Here is an 11,244-nt window from a genome sequence, read left to right on the forward strand (position 1 = left end):
TGGTTGAAGATTTTATGTAGACTAAGGAAACCAGGAATTGCCACTCAAAAATATAAAAAAATCAAATCGGCAAGTTTAAATTTAAGCAAATCAGCCTCAACAGTGTCAATAGATGGGGGGATTTGGGGAGTTTACTCTAGTATAGGATAGCAAAATTCAGCTGAACTAGCTCTGGTATAGGCTAAGGGTTCCAGTGTTCCAGCAGCACATCACCACCCAGAAATTCGCAAAGTACCTCCCCCGGGCATTTATCCCAGATCCGCGCCTGTTTCGAACATGGGAGACTATTGCAGGAGCTAAGCTATAGCTGGCACGAGTTTCAGCTTGAACAACACACCCAAGCTCTCCAACCGCAGCATAAAGTTGGCGATTAACTGGAGTGTTCAGTGCGGTAGTTTATAGAGAATTTGCTGTTTACTTTACACTTTTTCTTAACACGTGCTATTTTGTTTTAGGGTGAATCATTGAAGGTAAAGAAAGCTAAACTCAAGGCACTTCAACAAGGAACAAGGAAAAAGAAAATCAGAACTGGTGTAGGTATAAAAACAAGGGGCAAGACCAAGCTTAAGACGAGAACTTCTTGATTCGATACGAAGTACTGAGACTGGAAAACTCCAATCACTTAAAAGTTACTTAACGCTGATCAATATTAAAGGAGCTACGTCACGTTTTGCGCAAGTTCAGTCTAGATTTTTCAAGTTCGTCATTTGTAATCCGTGTCAATCTTATCTATCCTTAACCACCCTTGTTCCTTAGGGGTTTATCGTTAGCTCTTTGGTGAATGCTTCCTGAAGTTGCGGTGATTATTCTCAGCAAAGTAACGTTGGTGTATAATAAGGTACTGCTTATTTTTGTCCAGGGTAGAAATTTGCGTCTTACCACAGAACAATTTGGAGAGCTTTGTTTGCGTGAGCTACTCCAGATTAACTTTTTTCTCGAGCTAATATTGTTCGAACACTACGTGTCAATTGTCTTAATTGGCAGAGTTCGTTGCGTTTACACGAACCTGATTTGTCTCATGGTTTACAACTCATCCAACGAGCTTCGACTGAACAGTTGTCCTTCGGAAAAGTAAAATTGAAATTTGCTTGCGCTATTGCAGACTTCTATATCAAAATGTCTGATAAAATAGACTGCTAGCCTTCGTTCTCTCTGAGCGATAGTCTGTTAGACTATGAGCAGTCTCTTTTACCTTAAAATTCGCGAACTTGAACGAAAAAGCGCGACAATGCGGGATATTTGAGCGGCACCTGCCGCTCGTTATCCCGCGCCCGCGCTCCTCGACACTCGAATATCTTGTGTTTGCATTCTTTTCGGCAGATTTTTGAGCAAAAGAGAAACTGCTCGCAGCCTAGATTTCTTAAATCTTTTCTCGGTCTAATTTCTCTGGCTTGAGAAGCTGCGTATGTTTTTTCGCGTTGAGAAAACACAAAACTATGAACAGTCGAGGTTTCTGACATGCATCCTTCATAGGGTGTAACAATAATATTAATAATTTTGAGTGATGGTTAAGTGTGTCTCGTTCACTTACCTCTTTACTAAAACCTACTCGTTGGTAGGTAGCATAAGGAAGTAGTGTGCAACTTAAATGATCATAGCTAGGATTTCGTCCACAAATTGAAAGTTCACCTTCTATAGCATACAAAACAGTACCACATGAAAATACTACCCAATAGCTTTCATTTGAATGGTCATACGCTAGGGTTTTATCCACAGACTTCAAAGTTAGAACCACCTTGTACAGCGTAATAAACAGTACCACATGAAAGTACTGCTCAATAGCTTTCATTTGAATGGTCATACGCTAGGGTTTCATCCATAGACTTTAAAGTGCCTATGAAGTAAAAAATAATTGCTGCTTGTTTGAAAGACTTTTCAGAGTAAAGAAGAATGGCGTTTTCCTCTTTAGAATATCTTTTTTTGTTTTAGAGATAGTTACGTTTTTGTAAGGAAAGTGATGACTTCATAGGTGGTTCCACTAAAACAGCACAACACTCAATTGAGAATAACTATAGAAATATTAAAGCAGTGTTCTTTAAACTTGGCACCAGAAATGTACATTACAAAAGAAACATAATGACACCTGTCATCACATTGCCATGACAACAGTTATGCCGCTGGTTTTGTTTTAATTAAGACTAAAATTCCAAGATTTTATCTTGAAAGGGGATCATCCACTCCCAACAATCTAATGGGGAGAGGTAAGACAATATGGGAACCATGTGTGTTCCGAGCAAGACCCTCTGTACCACTTTAAAAGGTTGCAAATAGGAATACTTGGTTTTTTGATAGAAAGAGACTGGAGCCAAGAGTGTTGCCATGGCAACAACATAGTAAGTGTCATTCTGTCTCTTTTGTGATGTACATTTCTAGTGCCAAGTTTGAAGAACACTGCTTTAATATTTCTAGAGTTTTTCTTGATTGAGTGTTATGCTGTTTTACAGGAACCACCTATGACGCCATCCTTTTCCTCATTTGTATAATACAAAAACATGAATATCTCTAAAACGAAAAAAAGATATTCCAAAAAGGAAAATGCCATTCTTCTTTACTTTGAAAAGCCTTTCAAATAAGCAGGAATTATTTTTTACTTCACAGGCACTTTAAAGTTAGAACCACCTTGTGCAACATAATAAACAGTGCCACGTGAAAGTACTGCTCAATAGCTGTCACTTGTATGAATACAAGGAGCTTTCACCCTTCGACTTTTCTGAAATCACTCTAAAGTAAGCATCTAAACCACACAAAAACAAAAATACGACACTGTGAAGTAAATATAGTCATTTATTAAATTATTTATTTCCTGCTAAAATAATTCTGTGCATGTTTCTTTTTATGTTAAAAACTTTTCTATACCATTGCGTTGGGCGTGATTCCTCCATTGTAAAGCTCAACAATAAATAAATTCCTATCTTTTAATGTACATGTTTGTGGTGTTGTTTTATGTTGCGTTGCAACAAGATTTGAGATGTGAACGAGTTTGGATTATAGAGTGCTAGACTTATCTTAGTCTCACGTACGGAAATTTTTGGTTAACCACGCAATCTTTCTTTAATTTGTCATTTAATCTTTGTTTAATTTTGTCACACAATCTTTGCTTAATTTGTCACACAATCCTTACTAGAAGAAAAGATTGTCGGGAACCAAGAGGTTATCTACTAAAAGGTGTCTGAATGGATAACTTCTACCACAAAATGGCAATAAGGAGTGCACCTTTCTTAGTTCCTCTACAGCCAGTATATTCTCTCCCTTTTCAGTAATATTGCGTATTTTCAATGTCATAAGTTATTTGTTAATCAGGCAATGATCTGTCCACCATTGGTATCTTTCCCTTGACTGTACATTAACCCTTTTTTATGCAACACCCGTTCTTGGAGGGCTTTTGTCATTGTAAATCCCTTTATAAAACCACCACAATAGAAAAGTTCAGCATTAATTAAATCTTAAAATCCAGCCATTCCTGTTATGTTTCTGATTCGCTCGTACACAAGCCAGAATGTTAAAGACCAAGGAGCCTAAAAAGCAATCATAGCTCAATGTCAGCATTAACATACTATGAGGTCATGGAATCTTCTTTCTCACACACCACTGGCAGCCATATCAAGCCGACCACCGTCGCCTGTCTTTATTGCAAAATCGAAGCTAATACAAGTAACATTACGCTAAAGACTGGAAATAACGAAAAAAGTTCAAGGCTTGTACATTATACTAGCATTGTATAAAAGCTTAAAATCTTCAGGTGGGTGGGCGAGAAAGTCAGCAATGGCGGATGCAACAAAAGCAACTGCCCACCCCATAGGCCACATGATCTATACCCAGGCCCCAGCAGCATTGGAGAAAAACATTTTTCACTTGTTTCGTTTCACTCAGTCAGAGAAAAATTACTCTTCTTCTCTGTTTATATCATCTAACCAATCTCCATAAAAAAGACAAACAAACTTACCATCCTACTCCAAGTTGGTAGCCACCCCTTATATAATGAAAAGAAACCTTCCTCACGAACCTAAGGTACATAGAGGAAAACAAACAAACAAAGTGCATGGTAATGAGTAATTAGTTGTGGCTTCAAGTTTTTTAACTCAACCAATAACCATCCCAGTATCTTTAGAACTAGCCTTGCCCTAACCTTATAATATTACACAAAGCAAATATTATGGCACATACCGTAAATCCTCGAATTAGCCCCCCCCCCCTTGAACAAGCGCCCCTTCTTATAAGTGCCCCTCCTATCCGCCAAAATTTAAAATTAGTGCCCCCCCTCCCCAAGAATAAGCACCCCCTCCCCTCGCCCCATTTTGTGGATGAGTAATGAGCAATGAGACAACTGTTCATGTGCAGATGATGTATTAAACAAATGATCATGTCAGGCCACAATTAGGGAGAAATTAAATGAGCGCCGCCCCTTGATTAAGCGCCCCCGTCTTCTCCTAAATTTGAAATAAGCGCCCCAGATGCTAATTCAAGGATTTATTTTTTAGTTAATATTATTATTTATTAATATGACAGACTTATCCTCCTCTGCTCTGCAGAAAAAAGACCTTGAATTAACAGCAACATGCACTAATTAAAATAAAAACCCTGCCAAAATTTCCACCTTGATGTCATGAATCACAGGGGATTTGAGAAAAGCCCAAATGCAAGGGGGTAATTTTTTTGTGCCTGCTTTACTGCTTGTGGACAGACTGCCATAAATCTTCTTGAAGTGAATTTTCCTTTGTCCAAATTAAATCAATCTTCTGAAAATAATATCTGGATTCAAAGTGCTTGTGGTATGACTATGTAATGAGCCACATTGATTGTTAGCAGTACAGGTATATCCATTATTAAAATCCACTGAATATTTTCACTTGTGTGCGATTGGTCTAAACGCATCACATGACCAAATATTCCCAGCTAAAACTGGGGAATATCTGAGAATATTCCCCAATTTTCAAAACTGCGCATGTTGCAAAAAATAAACCCAACAATTAATAAAAATAATAATAATAAACACAATAGCCTCCATTGACTTTGAAAATATGCTCATATATTTGTCCTTGGACATTATCTTTCCTTAAAGCTCACAGTTTTCCTCAAGCTGTGCTCTCGGAAAACTGTTCGCTTCTTGGATGAGATAATGTCAGCAGACAAATATCTGAGTCTTTTTTCATGCCAAATGGAGGCTACTGTTTATTTAATGCTCATGCATGAAGAGTACAACTGTATCAATTGTAACATACTGCCTTCAAGAAACAGTCGATTGATCCTCTGTATACTTTTGGGTTGTTCATAATTCTTGTTTTCACAACATCTGCTGGAGTGCTAATGGTTGCAGCAATTAGACCTGCACAGCCACTGAGAAAAAAATCATTTAATAAATCATTAATAAATACCATTAACAATCCCAGATTGCTTCAAGTCATCTACCCTGCAAGCAGAGCCGCTTCGGGTACAAGTCATCCAGTCTTGACACAATTTAAATTAATTTATTGAAGGCTGGTTTTGACAACGCATAAGCATCAGCTGACATATGCAGATCTGCACTAAGAGCACTGCCATTTAGTAATGCCTTTTGTTAGGAATTTTCCTATTAAAAAAGGCACTGATTATTAACATTGTATTGCATCTGTGCATGTCGGCTTATGCAAATGACCTAGTGAAAACCAGCATTAATTGATAATTTCTGACTCAATCATTGTTCTAAATTTATAACATTTTACAATACACTAATACTTAAATAATTAATAATACTGAAATACAACTTTCTTTACCTTGATATAGTATGTGTAACCCAGTTGTCTTGTAAACTTGTGTGAGCAAGCAGCATATGTTTAACAGTATCATACGTTGTAAGATCTGGTTTACATCAAATTAAAAAAAAGTATGGCTGATTGAAAAGGTTGTCCTCAATAATAAAAATAATTCAGGAGAAATTTAGTTAAATTTTTGATATTAATTTAACAATAAAATTCTGATAATAAGTAATAGTAACCTACATAATGCATTGCTAGCTCTGTGAAAGAATATTGAGGTACGTACTGTGAGAGTTAAAAATCTTGCCCAAGATAATCTCACTAGGCCACCACTTCTATCTGTAAGCCCTCAATACTCCTTATAAAATTTAATACAGAAAGCCCTCAAGCTACCCACCTAATGCTTAATTATTTAGCTAACGATTATTAACATCATTATTGTTAAAGGGGCTCAGTCACGGTATTTTGAGTTATTTTGGCCGCATACAAAATTACCTTTAAATGGTAGGAAACCTGAAAATAACAGTTTAATAAGATAGAAAAACACCAAAGAGATAATGATAAACCATAAAGGAACAAGGATGGCTAAGGATAGAGAAGACTGACACAGATTACAAACAACAAATTTGAAAAATTGAGGCTAAACTTTTCAATATGTGCAAACCATGACTGAGCTCCTTTAAATTTTCTACACATTTACACACAATGCAGCTCAGATATAAGTTACTTTTCACATGTCCACAGCCTTTGTGGATCTAACTTGTACTTAACATTAAACGTACCTCCCATATTTACTAGAGCTGCCCTTTGCACATTAGGAGCCCATCCTTTCCAAAGCCCTCGTACTCCATGTTTATTGACAATATTTGAAAAGGCATGTGAAGTGTTGAGTACCCTTGGTAGAAAGAAAATGAAACTGGAAATTGAAAAAAGGAATTGAAGCTGGATTTCAAATTTTAAAATACACAGTACTACATCATACTTCGGCAATCCATATTTCAACCTTTTCCAATATAAAAGAACTTCTTTTCAAAGCAACAGTCAGGTTGCAAGGGTGTGTGCAGTAATACTGACAGAAGGATTGGGTAACAATTATCATGGTGGATGTTCAAAGTCATACCTTGGTCTTCTTCCCTCTACAAGAACTCGTTTCCCTTCCATCTGCATCTGTACCTTGACTAAGTCTGTTGGACTAGCTATCAACTGGCCAAATGCGCCAGCTGTCATTCCCGCAATAACTGATTTCCTTGAATGGAGTGATCAATGACAGTTATTGACTATCAGCACTGATGGCAGAAAAAATTAAATTTCATAAGGAAAAAAACACACTCACCATAAGGCAAATTTGCCATCTGGGTTTCTTTTTAACACTTTGTTCCGTAAAAATTCATAAGCTGTCATTCTTGAGCCTGTGTAGACTAAAACATACCACAAAAAAACAGATGAATTTTCAACCCTGTTTCAGACAAAATTGTAAATTAAAATAAGTATCCAGCATTCCAGACAATACATGACAAGAAAAAAAATCTGGAATACGGAAATGGCCTGCTTGCATAAAAATATCAGATAAAACAAGAAGGGAAGTATCCCTCCCCTCATTGTTTTATCTGATATTCTTATGCCAGCAGGCCCTGTTCTCGGAGTCAGAAAAGAAACAGGCACGCAAGGCGTGCAAGAGTTATTTTTTTGTGTGTGAAGTGTCGGAGATTGGAGCATTCATGGTACATGTACCGTAATGATTTGGTTAATTTGACAAGTGTTTTTGGTTGCGATGTTACATCGGTCATGGTAAGATAGCTAAATAGTAAGCCATAAAATGTCTGAGTGAACAAACTACAGTAATCTGACACGTCTCCGAATTAATGTAGATACCATCGTATTTTCTAACAGGCAATTTGATTCGTTCTTTGATACAACCCGCACTGTGATTGGTGTGACACGCGCACATGCATAACTCCCTCACTCACCGATCACATAACCCCTCCAACCCCCGAGTGAAATTTTTGCTCAAAAATACTTAAGTTAATTTAGAGACTTTTTCGCATTTTATACGAGTCGTAAGTTTACCTTTTTACACAACACAACACAACACAACTTCATCGAAAATAGAAAGAAAGAGAAAAAAACCTCCGACACGTTGAAAGTCTGATTTAATTAAATTGCACTTTAACTTGGTGCCGCGCAGTCTTCAAAGAACATTTGAACAGTTTTCATACTTTTTACCTTTAAAAGTATCGGACTAAAATGAATGCCATCAAATAAAACTTTTAAACTGCTACTGTAGAGACGTAAAAACCATCCAGAAATGAAAGCTTCTATTTTGTTTAATATCCTGGAAACAATAGCCGATAACTTGCCAGCTCTAATTGAATTTACTCCCGTATAAAAAGCAAAAGTGTTGAGTTACCATTTGTTACTAAAGATAGCAAACATCTCGTGGGAAAGAATGGTGACGATTCGTCCGCTCTAATTGAATTTACTCCCTTGTGAAAAACAAGAGTGTCAAATTACACTTTGTAACTAAAAAACAAAAATATCTCGTTATATTTGCATGCAACAAGAACAAAACTAGCGTTACCCGCACTTACTATTGTAAACATTAGAACTGTTTCAAATCTAAAGTCTCATCCCCTCTAAAACACGTCCTAAGAACTAGAAGCGTCGATTTGTGACCTCTAATTGAATTTACTCCTTGTGAAAAACAAAAGTATCAAGTTACCTTTGTAACTAAAAATAAAAATATCTCGTTGCATTTGCATACTACTAACTCACGAACTGTTTCAAACCTCAAGGCTCATCTCGTTCATTTAACTAAAATCCTCAGCCTAACCCACAAAAAATGTCGAAGTAAACCCAATATATGAATACTTCCTCCTCTTTTATAGAAGAATAAATAAAATTATGGCCGTTCTGAATTGTATCGGGATCAAATCTTCTCACATACCATTTACCTTTACAACAAGAAATTTGATTAGCTGTTTATAGTAGATCCAATCTGATTGGTGTGACATACATACATCTCTCACTCACTGACTCACTGACTCACTCACTCATCCATTGACCCGTCCATAACATACCCGACGCGCCGACTAAGAGGTATTTTTTTTTACAAAAAAATAACTCAAAAAAGCATATCCCGCTGAACAGCTCATACACTGTACCTGTATATCCTTTATGTATATAGGAGCTACCCCCCCCCCCCCACCTCACCCTTTCCTGGGATCTACGCCTGCTTAATTCTATCCCACGTTATCAAGGTGACCCCAGGTGTAGATTAAATTTTCAAGACTCCAGAACAAATACTGGTCACTACATATTAGAAAGAGAAGTTCTTGAAATTTTTGAAGGTTGACCTGAGATACTGTAAGTTGTGCTTTCATGAAAAATTGCTGATCTCCCAGATATCAATTTTTTGGGATTGATAATAATATCTCCTCCATCCCTTGTAGTTGCCCTAAGTCTTATCATTTAAAAAAAAAATGAATAAATAATAAATGAATACCCAGAGCTTACCAATATGTCTCAAAATAGCAGGTGTAACTCCACTCCAGAGATTTCTCAGTCCTTCCTCCTCAACTGACAAAAAATAAAGTTAGTCTTAAAGTGACATGCTTAGAGTACTAGTGAATGAGGTTTAAGAGAACTTGGATATGTAAATATTGTCCTTACCAATTCCCACTGCTGTACTCACCATCCCCCGGTAAGGCACATTTGCTGCTGTTGTAGAAGGCACTGTGGATGCCCTCTCTCCTTGGATTTGCAGGCGGGTTTTTGTTATGTCGAGAGGAAAGGTCACTTCAATGGAAAATTTACTCCATCAGTATACATGTACATATACAATCAATTATTGTGGAATAAATAGAATTTCTTGCACACTTAGTGGCTGGGAAAAATTGTGTTTAATTGAGAATATGAAAAGAATGTTGGGCAAGAATCAGCTCTTGGTAGAGAATGCAATGTCTTGAAGCACCTGCTAACTAAATTTCTAAACAAAATTTGTTTCACAATTGACTCAAAAGGATTTATATTTTTAAAGCTTGCATTGTCTTATTCGGAGTGTGTTCATAATAAATTATGCAAAGGTCACCTTACAATGTTTAGTTGCAATCACACATCTTGCATCACCATAGGGAAAAAACACAGGGCCTTATATATATAAATTCTACATTGAAACTTACGCTTAACTATAATATTTATTATTTATTTTATTTTATCTTTTTAACTCTTGAGTTTACTTTCTGTCTGTAAATTATTAACGAAGCAAACGATTTTTTTTCCTATGCCATCTTTTTTTAAAAAATAAAGAATATATCAAGAAGTGAGAGAAGTGACTGGGAGGGACGTGAGCACAAAAATCTGAGTCATTGCTTCATTCAATGGACTTTGATCAACACGAGGTTAAAGTTCAAATTAAAATGTAGGTTTCGATAATTTTAATTTTTTTAATTTTTTTTAAATTTTTTGTACGACCTTCATCATTTAGTCGTTTAAAGATAATTTCAGTTAACTTCGGCTTTCGTTGTTTATACGTTGTCAGATCTTACTAAACCACATAAAGAACACTATATAAGCAAAGTATAAATACGTCACTGTCTACGTCAGTTTGAAGACTCGTCGTGAATTTAACAAGCTCCTTATGAGTAAATAATAAGCGATATCAACCACATTGAAATCAAAGGCTGGAAATGTAAACATAACATCCATCGTGTATGAAGGCCTAATGCGTTTTTTTTTTTCTCTTTTTCGCTGAAATAATTTTCCGCTCAAAGAGTTTCTATGTTAATTAAATTTAGCCAGTTCGACGTGTTGCCCTGCACGATCGACCACAAACCATACAGCCACGAACATTCGAGACATGAAAACTGACAAATTCTGCCCCTTTACCTCTCATTAAAACCCAAAATACATTGATTACAATCTAACCTGTTTCTGCAACGGTTGCTGCCAGTGAAGACAAGCAATATTTGTACACAAAGCTATTGATTCCTTCAGCCATGATACACTGTACTCACGCAAACAAATTCAAACGTTACACTATCGCCTGAAAACAGTAACCGCTGACCCCTTGAAGTGACGCCTCAGTGGGGGGGAGTGGGGGCGTGAAGGGGGAGTGATGCGTCACTCGCGTACCGCAAGGGCTATAAGAGGTTCAAACTTCAGAGAGGTATTTCCCAAAAATAGCTACAAATCTGCAAAACCTGGATTATCGATCTGTCATTTTGAATAATCTACTGAACTCTGAGAGGTTGGTAGGTATGAACATTATCACATCAAACATCGCTTTCCTTACACCTTGAAGTTTTGTTTGTAGCTCATTGTATTTTAGTAAAGAGATATTCTTTGGAATTTGAGCAGTTTAGTTTGGTAATAGCCTTTTTAAACTTTCCTCCGAGAGATTGCAACTACGACCCTGGTCAAAACTCCCGGGGGGGGGGGGGGGGACTCCCATATGGAGTGGATGGGGATGCTCGTCGGAAATTTTGAATTTAACCCCTAAAAGAGACCAATCTGG

The 11,244-nt window shown here is 36.9% G+C and overlaps 3 protein-coding genes across 3 annotated transcripts in view; 1 reads left to right on the forward strand and 2 right to left on the reverse strand.

Annotated features, from left to right (window-relative positions):
- The window catches only part of LOC145494558 (transducin beta-like protein 3), a 26,128-nt gene extending 25,544 nt beyond the window's left edge, over positions 1 to 584 (forward strand). The window contains exon 29 of the mRNA XM_081474055.1: positions 456 to 584. Within this exon, the coding sequence (XP_081330181.1) occupies positions 456 to 584 (129 nt within the window). The remainder of the gene's footprint in view (positions 1 to 455) is intronic.
- The window catches only part of LOC145494566 (BTB and MATH domain-containing protein 38-like), a 153,179-nt gene that overhangs the window by 136,652 nt on the left and 5,283 nt on the right, over positions 1 to 11,244 (reverse strand). The window lies entirely within an intron of this gene.
- On the reverse strand, positions 2,915 to 11,162 carry LOC145494564 (mitochondrial uncoupling protein 4-like). Its single transcript, XM_081474061.1, has 10 exons — positions 10,656 to 11,162; positions 9,402 to 9,527; positions 9,246 to 9,308; positions 7,066 to 7,150; positions 6,853 to 6,978; positions 6,515 to 6,627; positions 5,751 to 5,835; positions 5,220 to 5,334; positions 3,944 to 4,003; positions 2,915 to 3,515 (listed from the first exon to the last, which is right to left on the reverse strand). Exons 1-10 carry the CDS (start codon positions 10,726 to 10,728, stop codon positions 3,444 to 3,446), a joined length of 918 nt encoding a protein of 305 aa, XP_081330187.1. The 5' UTR covers positions 10,729 to 11,162; the 3' UTR covers positions 2,915 to 3,443.

The sequence above is a fragment of the Orbicella franksi genome, chromosome 8, assembly GCF_964199315.1.
Source record: "Orbicella franksi chromosome 8, jaOrbFran1.1, whole genome shotgun sequence".
NCBI lineage: Eukaryota > Metazoa > Cnidaria > Anthozoa > Scleractinia > Merulinidae > Orbicella > Orbicella franksi.